Genomic DNA, 21,208 nt, shown 5'->3' on the forward strand with positions numbered 1-21,208 from the left:
GATCCTGTCCCTGCTCAGGGGTCCCGCTCCCCCTCCAGGGTGGCCGCTGCCCCTCGGGGGTCCCGTCGCCGTCCGGGGGTCCCCCATCCCTCCCGGCGGGACCGCGCGGGGGCGGCGGCGGCTCATCCCGGGGGGGAGGACGCGGGTCCCGGCGCGGTCCCGGGGCTGCGGCTCCGCCACCTGCCGCCCCCGCCCGCCCGGTCCCGCCGCTCGGCGGCGGCGCGGCCCCTCCCCGGGGCACGGGGCGCGGGGCCGCGGGGCCGCCATGGAGGAGGAGCCGCCGCCGCCGCCGCCGCCGCCGCCGTGCCCAGCGCGGGGCCAGCGGCAGCCGGCGGCCGTGGGGCTCCCGCCGCCGCCGCGCCATGGGCCGCTTCCCCGCCGCCGCCGCTGCCATGGCGGCCGCCTTCCTCAGCCCCAGCCTCGCCTTCAGCTCCCACTTCGACCCCGGTAAGTGCCGCAGCCCCGGGGCGGGCCGGACCCGCGCCCCGAGCCTCCCCCGGTGCTCCGCCGTGTGCCCGGCTCAGCCCCGCGCCGCTGCCCTCCCGGTGCACCGGGAACGGCATCCCCGCACCGCGCTGCACCGCGAGCGGAGCATCCCCGCGCCCTCATCGCCGGGAGCGTCACTGTGCTGGGTCTGACAGCCGGAGCCGAGTCGGTGTGGCGGGGGACGTCCCGGTGTGGTGCTGGGACACCCCGGTGTGGCGGTGTGACACCCCGGTGTGACAGTGGGACATCCCGGTGTGGCGAGGGAACACCCCGGTGTGGTGCTGGGACACCCCGGTGTGGCGGGGGGACACCTCTGTGTGGCCGTGTGACATCCCGGTGTGGCGGGTGTCCCCCGGTGTGGCGGTGCGGTGGGGTCGCTGCCGCAGCCGGGCGGCATTTTGTTCGGCGGGCTGGAGCGCGGAGGAATCCCGGGGCTGCGCTGCCTCTGAAGGCATCTCGGGGCTTGGAACGGAATAATAACAACAGGGAGGATGGTGATGGTGAGAGGGAGGAAGACGGAGCCGGGGCTGAGCGCCGCGGCGCCGGGAGCGGGGGCTGAGGGTCCCCGCGGGGCCGGGGGGCCGGCGGGGCTCGGTGGGTGCCGGGGCTCGGGGGGTGCCGGGGCTCGGGGGGCAGCGGCGTTTCGGGGCGCTGCCGTTATGTAAGCGCCGTGTTCCGGCCGCGGCGCAGCTGCAGGAAGATGCTGCAGCCGCGGAGCAGCGCGGGGCTGGCGACTGCGGTGCTGTTCGGGGCTGCGGCCGCCGCAGCCGCCCCTCGCCGCCGCCCCCGCCGCCGCCCCGCGTGCTCCCGGTGCGGGGCTGGCACCGCGCGGCCACCGGGACCCCGAGCGGGAGCGTCCGGCGGGCGCTCGGCTCCGGCCCTTTGTTTGCCCGCCCGGGATAACGCGGGTCGGTGCCGGGCGAGGGCGGCGGAGCGGTGCCCGTGCCGGGCGCGGTGCTGCCGGAGGCTCCGCTGTCGGTGCCGGCTCCCGCATCCCTCCCCGCCGCCTTCCCGCTCCCTCCTTCCTCCGCCGCTCCGCGCACGGTCGGGATCCGTGGGGGGATTTGGAAATGAGCCGCAGCAGGACTCCCCGAGCGGGGACTTTGTCCCCAGCCGCTCGTTATTTGCCTCTGAAATCTCATTATTTCCATCCAAACTGCGGCAGTGCCGGCACGGAGCCGTTTGCCAGGCTCTCCTCTCCTTCTGGAGATTTTGCTTTGGTTTTTGGTGCGGCCCCGCTCCACGCGAATCCTGCCGGTTTGGTTTCAAAAAGGTTTGGTTTCAAAAGCTCCATCCCTGCTCGCATCGCTGCTGTGCTGTGCTGCCAGGCCCAGGGCTCGGCGCTGCCGTGCAGCTGCCACCTACCCGCACCGGGAGAGGAATTAAAGGGGGAACAAACCACATTCTGCATTTCACGGCTTTGTGGATTTGCTCCATGTGGCAGCAGCTCCTGCCCGTGTGCCAGCCTGGCTCCCTGGGGGTGCCTTGTGCCAGCGAGGAGCTGGGCCAGCAGTTTGTGGGGCACGTTGGCACCTCAGCTGGGGCAGGACAGGAGAGGCCTGGGGGGCTCTGGAGCTGCTGAGGGGAGCATCTCCTTCCTCCTGGTCCTGCATTCCCTGGACATGCACGGTTGGAAGCTGGGCCGTGGGTGGCCTGGTGGCACGGGACAGTGACAGCAGTGTCACCTGGGGTGGAGGTGCCACAGGATGTGCCACTGCAGCTGCTCCTGTGCCAGCCTCACCTGCTGGATTTGGCTTGTCCCAACACCTGTGTCAGGGATGTCAGCATCAGCTCTGCCAGGGATTCATTCCCTTCCAGGCTCTGGGGGCTTTGGGGGCTTTGGGGGCTCTGGGGGCTCTGGGGGAGGGTCCCAGCCCCGCAGCCTCGTGGTTCCCATCTCTCTTCACCCAGTCCCAGGCCAGGCCTGGAGATGCTCCTGCACAGAGCACTGGAGCCACCAGCGGGGCACAGCCCAGACCTGCCTGGCCCAACGTGCCCCCCACATCTCCTGGGCTTCCAGGGGGAATGGGCGCCCACTCCCTGTCCTGGGGAGTCGAGGAAAAAGGAGGCCAGGGGTCCCCCCAGTCCTGTGGTTTTGGGTCCACCTGGCACCTGCAGCCATGCAGTGACACTCGGTGACACTCGGTGACAGCAGCATGGTGAGTGTTGGTGCTCTGTGTCCGGTGCCTCCGGCTGCTCCTGGCACAAGGATGGGAAAGGATTTGGTGGCAAAGGGGACACAGCAGGCAGAAGGACCCTGGCAGCCCAAACCAGGGCCAGGCACGCTCTGGCACCCACCAGGCCATGCAGGGGAAGGTGCTGTTGGGACTGGACACACCGAGGGGATTTGGGGCAGGACCGCAGGAGCTCCTTGGCTGGGCGGTGACAGTGGTGGCAGCACCGTGCCCAATGTCCTGTCTTGCCACATGTTTCCCACTGGGGGATGGCACTCCGGGCTGGAGGGCAGCAGGAGCTGGGCACAGAGCCAGGAGGTGACTCCCAGTGCCCACAGGGATGCTGGGGACAGGCAGAGTGGGGTGGCATGTGGCAAACCCCCTGTCCTGGCACAGGGAATGGCACTGGCACAGCACAACAGGGCAGCCAGGCCCCACCTGGCTCGGTGAGGGGACAGAGCCAGGATCCCGTTCCCTGAGGGTGCCACTTCGCTCCCCGCTCTCCCCTCCCTCCCTCCTGCCCCACGCTCACGGGCGGGCTGCTCTGGAACGCTGACACCCATCCCTGTCAGGGCCAATTAGCAGAAATTAACACGCCGGGGTTGAAAGGGCCCCGCGCCGCCGGGGGCAGCGGGGCTGTGACTCACGGGCTCCCTGCCCGGCTGGCACTCCCAGCCCTGCCGGGACACCCTGTGCCAGGCCAGCCCGTGGCTCTGCCCTCCCTGGCACCGTCCCCCGGCCGGGGCAGGGCTGCGATGCCCCCGAGCCGAGCCCTGGCAGCCCGGGGACAGCAGCAGAGGTGGCACTGCCAGCGTGGTGCCAGGGAGGGGTTCACACCCATCCGGGCTCTGTGTTCAGTGCTCGGTGCCCGTAGCCAGGCAGCATCCTTGGTGTGACGTCACCTCCTCGCCATCCCACTGCTGGGCTGGAAAATCCCAGGATTTGGGTCAGAGGGGCACTTGGGCTGCTCCGGTGCCATGGCTGAGCCTGCTCCCACCCTGTGCTGCTGCACTGATCCGGCAAGTGAACCGGGCCGGGGGCACTGCCAGGGGTGGTGGCACAGTGGGATGCAGGGGTGGTGGCACGGAGGGATCCAGGGATGGTGGCATGATGAGATCCAGGGATGGTGGCACTGTGGCACAGTGGGATCCAGGGATGGTGGCATGATGAGATCCAGGGATGGTGGCACTGTGGCACAGTGGGATCCAGGGATGGTGGCACCATGGCACGGTGGGATCCAGGGATGATGGGATGCAGGACAACGGTCCTGGCCATGCACTGCTGCCACTCCAGGGCTCCAGATGCTCTCCTGCCCCAGCAAGTGGCCCCTCAGATCCCCAGTGGGAATTTGCTCCCTGGAGTGGCCTGAGCCACAGGGACCCCACAGGGCTGGAGGGTGACAGGGCTGGCCCGAGAGGAGCTGCTCAGTGCTGACTCAGCGTGCCCACTGGCAGGAAAATCAATCTCCTGGGGGCATGAATCCCCCTGCGAGCCCGGGAAGCACCATCAGAGCACGGCACAGCCGTCTCAGGGCTGCCGCTGCCATCGTTGCCATCGGCCGAGCTCCGAGGGCCGGCCCAGGCCCTGATGACCAGGGACACTGAGGGGACACAGAGCCCCCTGGGATGCTCCACAGCTGGCACCGGGCTCCTGGTGGAGCTCAGGACGGGCCAAGGGACAGTGAGTGCGTGGGGATCGTGGGTTTGGGAGGGCTGAGCACTGGAGGAATGGGAATTTCCCAGGATTTCCTGCAGAGCCGCTGTCCCACAGCCCAGACTGTTGGGGGGATCCTGTTCCCTACCCCTTCCCCTGTGCCAGCCGTGCCCACGTTCTCCCTGCAGCCGGGTGCCAGCAGCGGGGTTAGCGCCGTTTGTTTTAATTACTGGAGCGAAGGAAAATTCCAGTGTGGGCAAACGCAGCAAGTGCAACAGCTCTGCCCTGGCTGGCAGGGCACCCACCAGCTGCCAGGCTCCTGCCCCAGCTGTGCCAGGGTGTCCTGCTGCCCAGCCACCATGGCAGCCACCATTTTCACCTTTCCAAAATAGCTCTGCGGTTGTGTGCTGCCCACCCTCTGCCGTCCCTGTGGGGAAGGAGGGATTTTCCACCGCCCTGCTCTGTGTGTTCCCGTGCCTGCAGGTGATTTGGGCACCACGGACTGACCCGAGGGTGGACGTGGGGCAGGGAGGTGCCAGGCCCTGCCCAGCTCCGTGTCCTGAGCATCTTCGATGCTGAGCCCCACTCAGGGCTGGGCAATGGGATCTGGGCCGTGCTGGGGGGCAGAGCCAGACCCTGAGCCCGGGTTCCTTCCTGTGCCAGGGGACACCCTCACCCGCCGGCCTCCCCCTGCTCGGGCCGTGCTCGGGAGCCGGAGCTGCTCGTTTCATAACGAGCGTTTGGGATATAAATAGGGCGCCCCTCTCGCGCTGCCGCTCCCGCTGTTACGTAAAGGCTCCGGGCTCTGCGAGCCTCGGCGGGCCGGGGGCATGTGCCCGGTACTGCCCTGGCACTGCCCCGGTACTGCCCCTGGTACTGCCCTGGCACTGCCCTGGTACAGCCCCTGGTACAGCCCTGCTACTGCCCTGGCACTGCCCTGGTACTGCCCTCGTACTCCCCCTGGTACTGCCCTGGCACTGCCCCGGTACTGCCCCGGTACTGCCCTGGCACTACCCTGGTACAGCCCCTGGTACAGCCCTGGTACTCCCCCTGGTACTGCCCTGGTACTCCTCCTGGTACTGCCCTGGTACTGCCCCCAGTATTGCCCTGGCACTGCCCCCGGTACTGCCCCGGTACTGCCCTGGTACTCCCTCTGGTACTGCCCTGGCACTGCCCCGGTACTGCCCTGGTACTGCCCTGGCACTGCTCCGGTACTGCCCCGGTACTGCCCTGGTACTGCCCTGGTACTGCCCTCGGCACGGGGATTCCGGGCTCCACGGTGTGGGATGGGCTGCACAGCACTCACTGAGAACAACAAGCTCAGTTTCAATAATCCATTTGAGCTTGCTTTGCATGCCTTTTATATTTTTTAATTACAATATATTATTATAATACTAATAATTCTATAATCCGTATAGACTATATAATTATATTAAAAATACAATATATGTAACTCCATGTATAAATCTATACACAATTCCATACGCAATTATAATATCCTATATAATAATAATATATTATTATTACTATATATTATTATTATAGCCATTATTATTACCATTTATTATTATTATAGTATTATAAGAATTACATTATAATAATTATATTATTATAATAATATTAGTATTAATTTCTGTGGAAACAGAGGGAATTGTTGGCTCTGCATCAGGGCGGGCTTTGATGGAAGAACTTGATTTTTTGTCCCTAATCAGGCTGACACGCGTGGTGTGTGCGCGCAGCAACGCCAGAGCACGGCCTGTCCCTAGCACAATCCTTGTTTTTATTTCGTTGCTTCAGAAAACGATGGATGATTTTCTGTTATTTTCCACCTATTTATTTTTTGTTGCTGTTTCAGCCCTAGATGGTAAAACCAGAATGAAAGGGCAGAATCAATCCTTTTGGTGAAATACGCCACGCTAAGAGATACAGAAGGAGAAGGGATTAGCCAGGCGTGCCTGGAATTCACAATTAACTGATCTGTTAATCACCAGAGAGGCTGCTCCAGTGGCTCTGGCTCGTCCTGGTGGGAAAAGGTCTCCAGCAGTGGGATAAAGGGTGCTGCTCCCTGCCCCTGCTTTTGGTGAGGGGATGCCTGGATCCTGCAGCGGAGCAGGCTCTGGGTACCACTGAGGGGTGCCAGGATCCTGAGCAGCCCAGGGGAGGATGCTGTGGGCACCAGCTCCGTGCCAGGCTCCTGGCTGGCACCGTGCCTACTGCCAGCCCCATGGCTGCTCCCGTGGCAGGGGCTTCCAGGCTCAGGGCACAGCTCAGGGTGGTTCCTGCGGGTGCCTCAGTTTCCCCCGGAGCTGCTCAGCCCCCAGGCCCAGCCCGTGCTCACACCCCCAAGGGCAGCAGGGGATGAGCAGAGCGTGTCCTGTGGGCTGTGAAATTGCTTCCCTGGAAGCTGCCCATGGGCACGGGGATTAGTGAGTGATGCCAGGGAGAGTGGATGGGGCTGGGATGGGAGCGAGCAGCCCGTGGCCACAGGGGCTGAGGGACGTGAGTGTTTGATCCTGCCCAAATCCCATCCCAGTCCTGCCCTGCTCCCTGTCCAAATCCTGCCCCAATCTTGCCCCATTTCCTGCCCCAATCTTGCGCTGCTTCCTACCCATATCCGGCCTTCTGCCTGCCCAAACCCAACCCTGCCCAGCAGGATCTGGCATGTTTCCAGCCTGGAATCCGCGGTGGGCAGCCAGAGGGAAGGGGGGATGTATGGCCCATGCTCCCAAGGCGCCAGAGCAGCATCCATCCCCTCCTGGATGACCCTGCGAGCCCTCCCAGGAAAGCTGGGAACCGCCAGTGGGGAAACTGAGGCACAGCGGTAGGTGCTGCAGCGGGGCCCCGGTGGGAGCGGGGTCGGGGGGTGCCGTGCCCGGAGCCCAGGGCAGTGCCGTGCCCGGAGCCCGGGGGCAGTGCCCGGAGCCGGGGCAGTGCCGTGCCCGGAGCCCGGGGCAGTGCCCATGCCCGGGGCAGTGCCCGGAGCCGGGGGCAGTGCCGTGCCCGGAGCCCGGGGCAGTGCAGTGCCCGGAGCCCAGGGGCAGTACCGTGCCCGGAGCCGGGGGCAGTGCCCGGGGGCAGTGCCCGGAGCCGGGGGCAGTACCGTGCCCGGAGCCCGGGGCAGTGCCCATGCCCGGTCGGAGCCCCGAGCTGCCGCCGGCCCCGCGGGAGCCCCGGCTCGGCCCTTCCGCACACGTCAGCCCCGCGGGCCGGGCGGGCTCCGCCGGCAGGGCCGGGATCGCCGGGCGGCCGCAGCATCGCCCCCGGCCGCGGGAGGAGCGGAGCCCCGGCCGGGCCGCGGCAGCCCCGGGGCCGTGAGTCAGCAGCGGCGGCGGGAGGGACGCCCCGGGCTCTGCCCGGCCCCGGCGGAGCCGCGACCTGCGCTGGGTGGGCGATGCAACAGGCGGGGGGACGGCGCGGGCGGGGCCGTGCTGGCCGCGGGTGCGCCGTGCCTGCCGCGGGGTGGGAGGGCGACTGCTGCACCTCAGTGCACCTCAGTGCACCCTTCTGCATCCCACCGCACCCCATTGTAGCTCACTGCATCCCAATGCACCCCATTGCACCCCGCTGAATCCCACTGCACCCTACTGCATCCCACTGCATCCCATTGTACCCCGCTGCACCCTGCTACATCCCACTGCATCCCATTACACCCTGCTGCACCCCATTGCATCCCGCTGCACCCCATTGCACCTCACTGCATCCCATTGTACCCTGCCGCACCTCACTGCACCCCACTGCACCCCATTGCATCCCACTGCACCCCGTTACACCCTGCTGCACCCACTGCATCCAGCATCCCCCCCTTTCCCTGTGTCCCTTCTGCTCCCGTTTGCCAGGGCTGGGGGTGAGGCTGGGCAGGTGTCCCTGGAGCTGTGGCCTGTCTGCTGCCACCAGCCCCATGACTACCTGCCCCAGCAGCCCCCAGCTGTCCCCTGCCATGGGGCTGGCCGGGTGAGGGTGGGTGATCCCTGGCTCTGGGGTCGCTGGGTGAGGGGTTGTGAGTGACCCCACGGTTCTGGGGGATGCACAGAGCACCCCTGCGGTGAGGAAGGCCAGGAGAGGGCATGGCTTTGGTGCCAGGGAACCTCACTCCTGCTGGCAGAGTGGGAGGCAGAGCCGGGAATGGAGGGCCCTGGTTTCTCTTGAGGGTCCTGGGGTACTTCAGGCTGCACTCACTATGCCCCAGTGTCCCTGGTGTCCTGGTGTCCCTTGTGTCCGGGGGCCCCTCGTGTCCTGGTGTCCCTGCACTCCAGCAGCTGCTGCTGCCGGTGGACCTGACCTGGATCTGGGATAATTTGGCATCTGAGATGATGCCACACTTCCCATCCCCGTTGCTGTGGGTACAGGGAGGGAAGGTGCCAGTGGGCCATGGCAGTGGTGGTGCCCCTGCCCGGTCTGGGCTGGTCACGGCTCCCAGGTCTCTGGTTGTGCAGGAGGGGAAACTGAGGCAGGCCCAGCTGGATCTCCCTGGCCAAATGTCCTCTCTGGGAACCTCCAGTTCCCGAGCTCGGGGCAGCTCAGCTGACGGTGCCCTCGGACGGGCTCCCGTCCCCGTGCTCTGCTCCCGTTGCCGTTCAAAGGCTCTTTTCAGTGAGTCATTTTCTCTCTCGCTGTCCCACTATCCAGGGAAAATGGTGACGTTGGCGGCACAAAGTGTGTTCACCATGGAAACCAGCTGGAAGGGGGGGCACGCCGCCCCCCGCTCCTCCCAGGTTCGGCTCTGCATCCCGAGCCTCCGAAGATGGCTCTGGAGCTCCTTCCCCGCTCCCTGGCATGGCTGGGCTGTGCCAAGGCCTGTGGGACCATGCTGGGAGCCAGGGTGCCCTGTGCCCACCCTGCGTGGTGCCGGGCAGTGCCTGGGGGCAGCGGGTGCTGCTGGTGCCCATGAGGGCAGCAGAACCTTCCCCAGCCCTGGTGCCCTTCAGGTGCCAGTCTCAAGGACACAGGGGAGCCCGAGCTGGAGCTGTGGAGCAGGGCAGCGTGGCCAGGGCACAGGGACAGGGACACTCCGTGGGCCACGTGCTGGAGCCACGTGTGTGCCACGAGCATCCCCGGCAGGGGCTTGGTGACCAGGGAGGGAGCATGGCACCGGTGGGGTCTGTGCCAGGCTCATGGCTGGGCACAGGGCACCAGCAGGGTCTGTGCCAGGCTCCTGGCTGGGCACAGGGCACCGGTGGGGTCTGTGCCAGACTCCTGGCTGGGCACAGGGCACCAGTGGGGTCTGTGCCAGACTCCTGGCTGGGCACAGGGCACCGCAGGGCTCTGGGGGTCTCCAGTGCCCAGCTCCACTGGCAGTGCCACGACCTTCCGGCTGCTCCCACCACAAGGGCGCCGGTTGTTTGGGCAGGCTCCAGGCAGAATAGTAATGTGGCAGCTGCAGCTGACAGCGGGGCCTGCTGGGGATGGGCAGCTGTGACACGGCCACCTCCGCTGCCACCGTGTGCCCTGCCACCCCACGGGACACCGCACAGCTGGAGTGGGGGGCAGGCGCTGGGATTTGGGGTGTGCTGGTGCCCAGAGGGTGCAGTGCCCAGGCAGTGCAGCCGTGTCCCTTCCCCATGCCCTGTGACCCCTCCCTGGTACCCCCAGCCCTGACCACCTCGTGTCCCCACAGACGGCACCCCCCTTAGTGAGCTCTCCTGGTCCTCCTCGCTGGCTGTTGTGGCCGTTTCCTTCTCGGGGCTCTTCACCTTCATCTTCCTCATGTTGGCCTGTCTGTGCTGCAAGAAGGGGGACATTGGCTTCAAGGTGAGCTGAGGGGCCTGGAGGGGTTCCGGGCTGGGGTGGGGGCTCTTCCCAGGGACCTAGTGAGGGATGGAGGTGTCTGGAGGCTCCTGGTGCAGAATTCTCCACCCCAGTGGATGTGTCCTGGCTCAGGAGAGCAGCGCTTGGAGGGAGGGGTTCAGCACACTGGGGTTGGATCCTGGATCCCAGCTTCACAGAGCGTGGTTCTCTGGGATTCAGGATCCTTGGGGTCACACCCTGGATCCCAGCCCCACAGAGCGTGGGTCTGTGGGATTCAGGACCCTTGGGGTCACATCCTGGATCACAGCCCCACAGAGCATGGATCTGTGGGATTCAGGACCCTTGAGGTCACATCCTGGATCCCAGCCCCACAGAGTGTGGGTCTGTGGGATTCAGCATCCTTGGGGTCGCATCCTGACCCATCCGTGCTCCCGGCCAGGCCACGCACGGTTAAGGGCCCGGTCCCACCCGCACGCCCCCGAGGGTGGGAGGCACCGTGACCTCACAGGCACAGAATGTGCCGAGAAAACGCTTTTTCCCTAATTGCTGAGATTTTTGTGGAGGCTTGAGGCGCCCGCGGCGGGAGGGGGTCAGGCCGGGGGGGACACGCCGGGTGTTGTGCACCGTCCCACACCGCCGGAGCACCTCGGCGCGCCGGGGGGGGACAGTGACCCCCCGGTGCCCCCGCACTCGTATTTATGTGCGAGCGGCCGCGCCGGTGTGCCATGCGCGTGGCCCGCGGTGGCGCATGGCACGCGGCGCGGGGCTGGCAGCGCCATGAGGCACAGCCTGGCACGGGGAGATGCTCACCGTGTCCTACCTGCTGGCCCGGGCGGCCTTTGGGAGCCGGGGGCTGCCGGGGTGGCACAGACAGGTAACGGGATGGCCGGTGGGCAGGGTCGTGTGCAGGGAGGGGGGATTTAATGAGCCTGCCGGGGCAGAGGGGTGTGCGGGGCACTAGAGCAGTGGGGAGCCCGTGGGGTCATTGTCTCTGCTCGGTGTGTCACCCCCCTGCACCCGAACCAGGAGTTTGAGAACGCCGAGGGGGACGACTACGTGACAGAGCTGTCGGCGCAGGGCTCGCCTGCCCCCCAGCATGGCCCCGAGGTCTACGTGCTGCCCCTCACCAAGGTGTCCCTGCCCATGGCCAAGCAGCCGGGCCGCTCAGGTAAGGCAGGGCGGGGCAGGACCCCTGTGTGCCACGGCCGGGGTCTCTCATCGCTGGGCGCGGGTGATGTGGGGATGCTGGGTGTCCCCTGCAGCGGAGGGACAGCTCCAGCAGAGCCCTGGCAAGGGACAGGCAGCCGAGGTCCCTGGGGAGCGCTGCAGGTCCCCCTGTGTGAGGGTCCCTCGTCCCTCTGGTGTGTCCCAGCCCAGGGGAGCAGCACAGGGTGGGACAGGACACGGCCACCCTGAGCGGTGACATCCACGAGCCCTGGCCCGTGTAAACAAGGCCCTGAGTGGGAGAGGAATGTGGGGGGCGCCTGGCTGTGCCCCCTCCCACCCCGTGTCGCTCCCTGCCCAAAGAATGGCCACAGAGGGGAGGGCAGGACGGACCAACAATGGCCCCATTGCTGCCTGCCCTTGGCACGGGCTCCCGAGGGGCCGGGCTGTGCCGGGGGGCTGGGAAGGGGCTAAATGCCAGCGCTGTGCCGGGCTCAGCTCTGCACACCCTGCGGAGGAGAGGGGCAGGGACCAGCTCTGCTGCCATCCCGCCCGGGGACACTGACAGCCCACATCCCCTGACCGTGGGAGGATGCCTGGAGACGAGCATGCCTGGGATGCAGGATTCCCGGGGAGGGACGCTCCGGGGCATCCTGGGGTGGCACCGGGTGGCACGGTGAGGACAGCAGGGCCTGGCTGGGGCTAGTGGGGAGCACAGGCAGGGGGACAGGGGGATGTGCGGGCAGGGAACAGGGGGATGTGTGGGCAGGGGGACAGGGGGAGGTGTGAGCAGGGGACAGGGGGAGGTGTGAGCAGGGGGATGTGTGTCAGGGGAACAGGGGGATGTGCAGGCAGGGGGACAGGGCGATGTGCAGGCAGGGGGACAGGGGGATGTGCAGGCAGGGGGATGTGCGGGCAGGGGGACACGCGGGCAGCTGGGTGGGCTCTGTTACAGTGCAGCTCCTCAAGTCGGCGGACCTGGGGCGGCAGAGCCTGCTGTACCTGAAGGAGATTGGCCATGGCTGGTTTGGCAAGGTGAGCCCAGGGACCCCCGGATCCCCCAACCCGGTGGGACACGGGGCCCCGGCTGTGCCAGGGGGGTTTGGGGTGTGGATGGAGGGATGAGCCTGTCCCTCACCCCAGGTGTTCCTGGGGGAGGTGAACTCGGGCATCAGCAGCACCCAGGTGGTGGTGAAGGAGCTGAAGGCGAGTGCGAGCGTGCAGGACCAGATGCAGTTCCTGGAAGAAGCGCAGCCCTACAGGTACCTCTGGGGTCACTCCACAGTGCTGGGAGCGGGGATGCTGTGCCATGGGGGCAGATCCACCCCGTGCCACCTTCAGCTGCCAGGCAGAGCCGTGGCTGCCCCTTGCTCTGGGGCAGCACGGTTCTGTGGGGCCACAGCCATGCCATGGGGCAGCAGTGAGGTCATGGGCAGAGCTGGGCCAAGGGGGGGGCACAGGGCTGCTCCTGCCCCAGCACAGCTGAACAAATGTCCCTTTGTGACACATCCCGGGCGCTGGGACGTGCTGGTACCCGCTCCCAGCAGCCCCTGTGGTGCAGGCAGGACGATGGCTCCTGGGGCACTGCTGCCATCCCCCTGGCACGGGCAGGGCGATGGGCACTGCTGCCATCCCTCTGGCACAGGCAGGGTGGTGGTGCACAAACCCCCCCATTGCTGTGCCCACGCAGAGCCCTCCAGCACACCAACCTGCTGCAGTGCCTGGCCCAGTGCGCCGAGGTCACGCCGTACCTGCTGGTGATGGAGTTCTGCCCGCTGGTGAGTCCCTGTGCCCGCTGCCCGCGGCGCCCCCGGGTGCCAGGCACGGGGGGTGACAGTGGCACTGCCCGCAGGGTGACCTGAAGGGGTACCTGCGGAGCTGCCGGGGGGCCGAGGCCACGACCCCGGACCTGCTGACCCTGCAGAGGATGGCGTGCGAGGTGGCCTGCGGCGTGCTGCACCTGCACAGGAACAACTACATCCACAGGTACGCTGGGCTGCCTTCTGGGGAGCAGGGAGGGGTCTGCACGGTGGTCCCCAAGGTGCCAGCGCTCCTGCCCCGCCACTGCTCCTCCTGCCCAACAATATCCTGGTGCTGAGTGAGTTGCACACGGAGACTCCAGCATCAGTGATTTTGTTGAGGAGGGGGCGCGCTGCCGTCGGGGGCCACCGGAGCGTCCCCAGCCGAGCCTGGCTCTGCAGGTGGGTCCCCACGAGGGTGCTGGAGCTGTGGGAGGGGGACACGGGGCTCCCAGCTGTGCTGGAGAGGGACTCCCTTAGGGCAGCCCAGCCTCGGTGGTCCTGTCTGTGCCCGCCCAGTGCCGGAGCAGCCGCCCGGGTGCCCGGCCCCGTGCCAGGGCTCACGTTGCCCGGGAACAGGCTCCTTCTGCTTGGCTCGGCGTGTGACGGATGGACGGACGGACAGCCGCGCAGGCATTCCTGCTGTGCACTGAGAGCCGCGTTAGGGCACGCCCGGAGCGGGCGGGACCGGCCCCGCCGCCGCTCGGCCGCCCCAGCCGGGTCCCGGTGGTGCCCGCCGAGCTCTCGGGGCCGGTGACAGCTCTGGCTTTGCTTGGCAGCGACCTGGCCCTGCGGAACTGCCTCCTGACCGCCGACCTCACCGTGAAGATCGGGGACTACGGGCTCTCGCACTGCAAGTACAAAGTAAGGCTGCTTGGAGGGAGGAGGGGGCTGGGGCTGGTGCTTCGATCCCCCCGTACCCACCCTGGCACAGACCCGATGAGCCTTCCCCCTGCCCAGCGGTGTCGGGGCACCTCTGTGTTTGCTGGGGGCAGGGGGGTTCAGACCACCCTGTGAGGGACCCTTAGTGCCACCCGGTGTGCCCTGGCACCCACCCAGCAGGGTGACACTGCCTGGGCTGGCCCAGACGTGCCCCTCTGCCAGGCAGCTGCAGGGTGGGGTTGTCCATTTGTGTCTCTGCCCTGCTCCAGTTTGCCCACAGCTCCTGCAGAGCTGGGATTGCCGAACTGGGGGTCTGGAGGGGCTCAGGTGGGGGAGCAGAGGGGGCAAGGAGGGGAGACAACAGGGGACAGTAGGTGCCAGGAGCAGAGCAGGACAGGCTGGGGGCAGTGTGGGGGAACAAGGGGCACGGGGGTAGCGATGGAGGCTGGGGAGGCAGGGGATGGTGGCGTGGCCGGTCCCTGACGCCATGGATTGACGTTCTCTTCTCGTACTGACCCTGCACACTTGGCAGGACGACTACTTCGTGACGGCCGACCAGCTGTGGGTGCCGCTGCGCTGGATCGCGCCCGAGCTCATCGATGAGGTGCACGGCAACCTGCTCGTGGTGGACCAGACCAAGGCCAGCAACGTCTGGTGAGCGGCTCTGGGGGGCTCGGGGGGCTGCAGCCTCATCTCTGGGGTGCATTGGGGTGGTTTTGGGGCTCTGCAGCCTCACGGGGTGCGTCGGGGTGGTTTTGGGCCGATGGAGGGGGCGGGATGGGGCTCTCCCTGCAGCCCCAGCACGGTGCCATGCCCGCAGGTCGCTGGGCGTCACCATTTGGGAGCTGTTTGAGCTGGGCAGCCAGCCCTACGACCACTACTCCGACCGCCAAGTGCTGGCCTACGCCATCAAGGAGCAGCAGCTGAAGCTGCCCAAGCCCCAGCTGAAGCTGTCGCTGTCGGAGCGCTGGTGAGGAGCCCGAGGTGCCCCCTTCCCCTGCCCCGCGGCACGGGCGGGGGCCGGGCTGACGCTGCCGCTCCCCACGGCAGGTACGAGGTGATGCAGTTCTGCTGGCTGCAGCCCGAGCAGCGTCCCACGGCCGAGGAGGTGCACCTGCTGCTGTCCTACCTGTGCGCCAAGGGCGCCACGGAGGCCGAGGAGGACTTCGAGAAGCGCTGGAATTCCATGAAGCCCAACGGCAGCGCCAGCGGCAGCCACCACGGCCCCGAGCTCTCGTCCTTCCCGCTGCTGGAGCAGTTCTCGGCCGACGGCTTCCCCTCAGACGGGGACGACATCCTCACCGTCATGGAGACCAGCCACGGCCTCAACTTCGAGTACAAGTGGGAGCACACCAAGACCGAGCACTTCCAGGCCCCGCTGGGGTCCCTGAGCCCCAGCAGCGCCGCCCGCTACCACGACCTCTATTACCCGGCCACGACGTCGGGGCTCAGCCTGGGGGTGTCCCCGTCCTGCTACGAGTGCAAGGCGTCGGGCTGCCCCGGGGTGCCGGCGCCCGGCGTGGTGCCCATCCTGGGCGCGCACAGCCCCTCTCTGGGCAGCGAGTACTACATCCGCATCGAGGGCCCCGGCGAGGGCAGCGCCGAGCTGGACTACGCCATGTGCACCTACAGCCCGGCGGGCGAGCGGGGCGGCCCGCGGGCCCCGGCCTGCTGGAGAGCGCAGGGCGGCCGCGGCGGCGGCGCCTACGACTCGGACTCGGGCAGCCCCACGGTGTCCCTGAGCATGGAGCCGCTGCTGGGCCACGCTCCCGCGGCCGAGGGCTCCTGGGAGTGCGCCGAGTACTACCCGTACCCGTGCCCCGGGCCGGAGCCGCGGGGATACGAGCCGTCCCCCAGCCGCGGGGCCGAGGGGTACCTGCTGGAGGAGGAGGCCCCCCAGCCGGGCGGCCAGGACTGGCCCGTGCCCGCCTTCCAGGCCGGTGTCTTTGCCGACCCGCTGGGCGTCTCGCCGTCGGGGAACTGCGCCTACAGCCCGCCGGGGTACGGGGGCACGGCGGGCCCGAGCGGGGCCCCTCCGGACTGCGTGGCGCTGGACCTGGGCGAGGAGAGCCCCCCCAGCGCCCCCGAGGCGGCCGGTGCCAGCCCCCCGCCTCAGCGGCACCCTTGGGCCTCCAACAGCTCCTCCAACAACAACATCGGCGGCGGCAGCCCCCGCGAGCCCCCGGCCGGCGACAGCTGGTGCTACCGCCGCATGATCACCTTCCGCGGGCTCATGGCCAAGCCGCTGGGCACGGTGCCCCGCGGGCAGCCCCAGCTCGGGGGGTCCCCGCCGGGACGCGACTTCCTCCGCCCGCGGCAGGATCAGCCCCCCGCCATGGCCGGCGGCTCCTCCTCCCCGTGCCGCTCGCCCTCCCCGCGGCGGCAGGCCTGGCACGGCCGTGACTCATCACCCTGCGGCCCCGCGCAGCCCGGCACGCTGGCGGAGAGCCCCGCCGCGCCCTGGGGCCCCGCCGCGGCCCCGCCACCTGCGCCGGGGGCCCCGCGCGATGCCCACCCTGAGGAGAGCCCGGCCGGGGGAAGCCCTGCCCGCAGCCCGCCGCCCCCCGCCGCCGCCGCCTCGGGCCCGGGCGAGGCCGCCCCCCCCACGGCTGGCACGGCCGCCCCGAGCCCCGGCCCCCCCGGGCAGCCCGGCGCGGACGGCGCCCAGCCCGCAGCGGAGCCCGCCCAGGCGCCCGCCGAGGCCGTGGCCGAGAGCGGCGCCTGTGCCGCCAGCGACGCCGACCGGACGCCCGACAAGACCTTCTCCAGCAGCAGCTTCCCCAGCGTGGACGAGGGCAGCGACGAGGACACGGCCGAGCTGACCTCCGGCGTCTTCACCGACTTCTCCGGGGAGTACACGGAGCGGGCGGAGGCGGCTCCGGCGCTCAGGTCCCTGCAGAAGCAGGTGGGCACGCCGGACTCGCTGGAGTCGCTGGACATCCCCTCCACCGGCAGCTCCTGCGAGGTGCTCAGCCCCGGCGCCTTCGTGCCCGCCGGCCAGGCCCGCGCCCTCGACAGCGGCTACGACACCGAGAACAACGAGTCCCCCGAGTTCGTGCTCAAGGAGCCCCACGAGCCCCGAGAGCCCGAGGCCTTCAGCCAGCTGGGGAAGCCGCCCCCGGGGCTGCCGGGGGCCGAGGGCGAGGCTGCGGCCCCCGAGACGCGGCTGCCCAGCGGCCCGGGCACCGAGGTGCCCGGCCTGGCCGAGAAGAGCCCGTACCGCGACTCTGCCTATTTCTCCGACTGCGACGCCGAGGCCGAGCGCGGCCACAAGGACGAGGGGGACAGCGATGGCTCCCGCACCCCGGAGGCAGAGGAGGGTCCCCGCTCCCCTTTGCAGGACACGGGGCGAGGAGAGGACCCGCTGCACCCGCCGGGGGCACCCGGCAGCCCCCCGGCCGCGCCTGGCGTCGCGGTGGCGGTGCCCACGCCGGCGGCCGTGGCTTTGGAGGGGGACTGGGTGGCCACAGGGGCCGGGAGCTCACCGGAGCAGGTGCCTGGCACCGAGCAGAGCCCCGCTGGCACGGGGCTGGTGCCGGGCAGCCCCCCGCGCCCCGACACAGACACCTGTCCCCCGGGCTCCGTGACCCCCAAGACTTTCCTCTTGACCCCGGTGCCTGTGAGCTCTGGGGAGCCATCAGCTGTTGGAGGGACCTGCGTGTCCGAGGGCGTCCCTGGACTTGGGGGGGCCACAGTGGGGGACAAACAGACTGTGACCCCCTCGCTGGGGCTTGGGGAGCGGGGGCTGCCCCTGGAGGGGCCCGGGGTGGGCGATGCGCCGGGGGGACCCAGCACGCTGCTCCCCGGGGCAGAATCACCGCCCGGTCTCTCCCCGGCCCCGGCTGCCCCCGAGCGCCGAGAGGAGCCAGAGGAGGAGGAGGAGGACACGGAAGACAGCGACGAGTCGGATGAGGAGCTGCGCTGCTACAACATCCAGGAGCAGAGCGAGGAGAGCGAGGAGGAGCCGGCGGCCGTGCCCATCGTGGTGGCCGAGAGCCAGAGCGGCCGGAACCTGCGCAGCCTCCTCAAGATGCCCAGCCTGCTGTCCGAGTCCTTCTGCGAGGACCTGGAGCGCAAGAAAAAGGCCGTCTCCTTCTACGACGATGTGACCATCTACCTCTTCGACCAGGTGGGTGCCCTGGGGACAGAGCCAGGTGCTGGGCACGGCTCCGTGCCATTTTGGTGATGGGAGCCATCCCCAGCCGAGCCCCCAGTGATGTTCTTCCCTGCTGTTTCCCCATCCTCAGGAAAGCCCCACGCGGGAGCTGGCTGAGCAGAGCTTCCCAGAGCCCACCCTGCCTTCGGGGCAGCCCCCCTCACCTTCGGGGCAGCCCCCTGCCAGTGGCAGCCCCCCCAGCCCCACGGACAGGCTCGGGGCCTCCGACGACTCTTCGGATGGCAACGCCTCGGAAGAGAGTGAGACCAGGAGGAGCTCATGGGGCTGGTGATGGTGGGGTGGTGAGAGGGCAGCAGTTATGGGATCATGGGGAGGCAGTTGCAGGGTCATGGGGACAGCGGTTATGGGATGATGGAGGGCCATTTATGGGGTGATGGGGTTAGAGGTTATGGGGCTCACAGTGGGCTCAGCCCCCTCACTTTGTATCCCAGGTGGTGGCTTCGAGTGGGACGACGACTTCCCGCTGATGCCAGTGAAGCAGTCCCTGGTGGCCTCGCTGCCGGGGACGCCGGCGGAGCCCCCCGCGGCCGTGGTGCCACCGCAGAAACAGGTGCTGCCCATCCAGTTCTCCCGGTTCACGGTGTCACCTGCCCCGGTGTCCCGGTTCTCCATCACCCACGTCTCCGACTCGGACATGGACTCCATAGGAGGTGAGTCTCCCTTGGGATGCTGCCCTGTGGGTACCCAGAGCAGCCGTGCCCCAGTGCCATCCACACTGTGAGCCCTGTCCCTGCATCCCTGTGAAGGGCTGGATGTCCCACGGGGGTCCGGGACCCTCTCACGGCTCTCTCTGCTCCTTGCAGGCAGCAGCGAAGACGGTGACCGGGAGTGAGCCGGCCGGGACGCAGCCGGCATTGCCCTGGCACCGGGGCGGCGCGGGGGCCGCCCGTGGGCTCCCAGACCCCGCTGGGCAGTTCGGTGTTTAGGCAGATTTTGTCACAAGGAGCTCGTTTGCTGCTTCGAGTGGGAGCGGGGCCGGCGCGGCCCCCGCGGGGCCAGGCGGTGGGTGACGGTGACGCCGAGCGCGCGTGCGGGTGGCTGTGAGCGTGCGTGTAAAATAGACACTTATATATATATATATACATATATATATATAAATTATAGCGTTCCGAGGGTAGTGCCCTGACCTTGCTAACATTTGCCCAGTGTCCTCCCCAGTGAAGTTTCCCCTTGGCTTCTTGCCCACATGTGCTCCCCGAGGCAGTTTGTCCCCCACACCCCTTCTCCCCCGGGCTGTCCCCTCCCTGTGCCCCGTGCTCAGTCTTGCATCTTGTGGCAGCTTGGCTGTCCCACGGCTGCCCCATGGCTGCCCCAGAGGCACTCCACGACATTCCTGACCGAGGGCTGCTGGCTGCTGCCACTCTGGATGTCACTCCCTGTGCCAGGGGTGCCACCGGCTACCCAGAGCGATCCCCGTGGCTTTGGAGCTCCCCTCCCTTGGTTTGCAGGGATCAGTCCCAGCTGGGGACCCTGAGGACTGCTGGGACCCTTGCCCAATGTAGTGAGGAGCAACACGTGGAGGGCTGGTTGTGGAGGGAGTATCCCCCACCGGGACCCGCCAACCTGACTATTTTTGTATTTAAACAAAATTATTAAAAAACCCTAACCCCAACCCCACCCCAAAACCAAAACTTGCTGTTGACTGAACCCACATTGACGCGATTTTAAGTTATTGCTGCCAAAGAGACTTATTGGGGAGGGGGGGAGGGGGGCGCGCTCGTGGTTCTTTGTTCTGTTTTGGGTTTTTTTTGTTTGTTCGTTTCTTTCTTTGTTTTGTTTGGTTTTTTTTTAAATTCATTCGAGGCTTAGGATAATTGTGCAATTCCAGCTTCCGGAAGGAAATAGAAGTAAGCGGAGCTGAGCGAAACCTTGAATTCAGGGCTGGTTCCTTTTGGGGTCTATAGACCAAACCCTGAGGTGAGAAATGTCCCCCCTAAGCCCCTGCCCCTGTCCTGGCTCCTGTGTAGGGGGATGAGGGCACACGGGTGTCCCCATGCAGGGACATTGCACACACAGCACCCATGTGGGATGGGGCTGGTGCCAGGGGCTCTGCTCCATGCCACAGAGTGCTCCCACCCTGGGCTGGACACAGCTCTGGCACCAGGACCAGTGGGATGTGCCCATCCCCAGCCTGGCATCGGTCCTGGCAGAGGTGTCCCATACCCACCCATCCCTCTCCCACCCTCTCCCATGGCCAGCCCAGCCCAGCTGTGTCCCAGCTGGAGTGCCCTCGGTGCTCAGGAGGCTTTTGAGGGGGCCAGGGGCTGTTCCCCAGCCCAGGACCCTGGGGGACCCCAATTCATCCCCAGGGTGGCCATGCCACCCCATACCCCCACTGCTGGTTCCTCCCCCCTACTAAGCAATGAGTGCTCATTTAAGTGTTTTATTTAACCCCCACCTGGCCTGTCACCCCCTCACCCAAATTCTCCCAAGCTTTTTCCTTATCCTTTCCAGCAGGAGCCCACCCCCTGCCCTGACCAGGGTGCAGCACCCAGAGCTGCTCCCCACGCAGGACTGGGATGCTCCTGGGATTCCCTTCCCTCAGCACCCACCCTCCTACCCCTGAACCCTCTTCCCTGCACCCCCCAACACCAGGGGGGTTTGCCCAGCCCCTGGCACCCAGGGGTGCTGGCCCAGCCCCTCCCCACACCCCGGGTTTGGTCTATGGCGCCGCAGGTCCGGGATGAGGACAGAGCTGTGGCTTGGGTAACTTTTTTAATAGAAAGGCTCTTCTTACATGGTCTATTTTCTCAATACGGGTCATAATTGCTGTATTTTTTATCAGTGCTGATTTCCATACAGCTCCCAGCATGTGTGTCAAATCTCATCGGGCCAATAATAAAGTTTTTAAAATATCTTAAGCCGTTTCCTGCCCCGATCATTGCCCAGCACCCAGGATGGAGCCAGCTCGGGAGGGTCCCAGCCACGCTCCAGGACCAGGCAGAAGCCTCTGGCCAGGGAAACGCTGCAGGAGGGAGGGCTGGGGGAGGCTGAATTGCTCATAAATTACGTTTTCTCATAAAAAATCATTTCAGGTTACGTCTTGCAGGTGCCACCGAGCCAGGAGGTGCAGCGAAGCCCCCGGGGGCTGGCTGGAGCCAGGGGGGGCAGCTTGGGGGGCCCAGGGG

General features: G+C 67.2%; 1 protein-coding gene across 1 annotated transcript; it reads left to right on the plus strand.

Moving 5' to 3' along the window:
• The first annotated feature begins 362 nt into the window (after positions 1-362).
• Positions 363-21,010, plus strand: AATK (apoptosis associated tyrosine kinase). The gene is made up of 14 exons (XM_058817319.1): positions 363-447; positions 9,928-10,061; positions 11,085-11,226; positions 12,178-12,257; positions 12,366-12,484; positions 12,913-13,000; positions 13,075-13,208; positions 13,801-13,884; positions 14,417-14,557; positions 14,724-14,873; positions 14,954-18,032; positions 18,151-18,319; positions 18,512-18,730; positions 18,884-21,010. Exons 1-14 carry the CDS (start codon positions 363-365, stop codon positions 18,910-18,912), a joined length of 4,653 nt encoding a protein of 1,550 aa, XP_058673302.1. The 3' UTR covers positions 18,913-21,010.
• The last annotated feature ends 198 nt before the right edge of the window (positions 21,011-21,208 follow it).

Source organism: Ammospiza caudacuta, chromosome 19 (genome assembly GCF_027887145.1).
Source record: "Ammospiza caudacuta isolate bAmmCau1 chromosome 19, bAmmCau1.pri, whole genome shotgun sequence".
Lineage (NCBI taxonomy): Eukaryota > Metazoa > Chordata > Aves > Passeriformes > Passerellidae > Ammospiza > Ammospiza caudacuta.

Excerpts from the sequence above, each read along its gene's own strand:
- AATK (XM_058817319.1), top strand. The coding sequence starts at position 363 with ATGGGCCGCTTCCCCGCCGCCGCCGCTGCCATGGCGGCCGCCTTCCTC. Across the intron at positions 10,062-11,084 it reads AGGGGGACATTGGCTTCAAG|GAGTTTGAGAACGCCGAGGG; the intron begins GTGAGCTGAGGG and ends CACCCGAACCAG. Across the intron at positions 14,874-14,953 it reads CTGTCGCTGTCGGAGCGCTG|GTACGAGGTGATGCAGTTCT; the intron begins GTGAGGAGCCCG and ends TCCCCACGGCAG.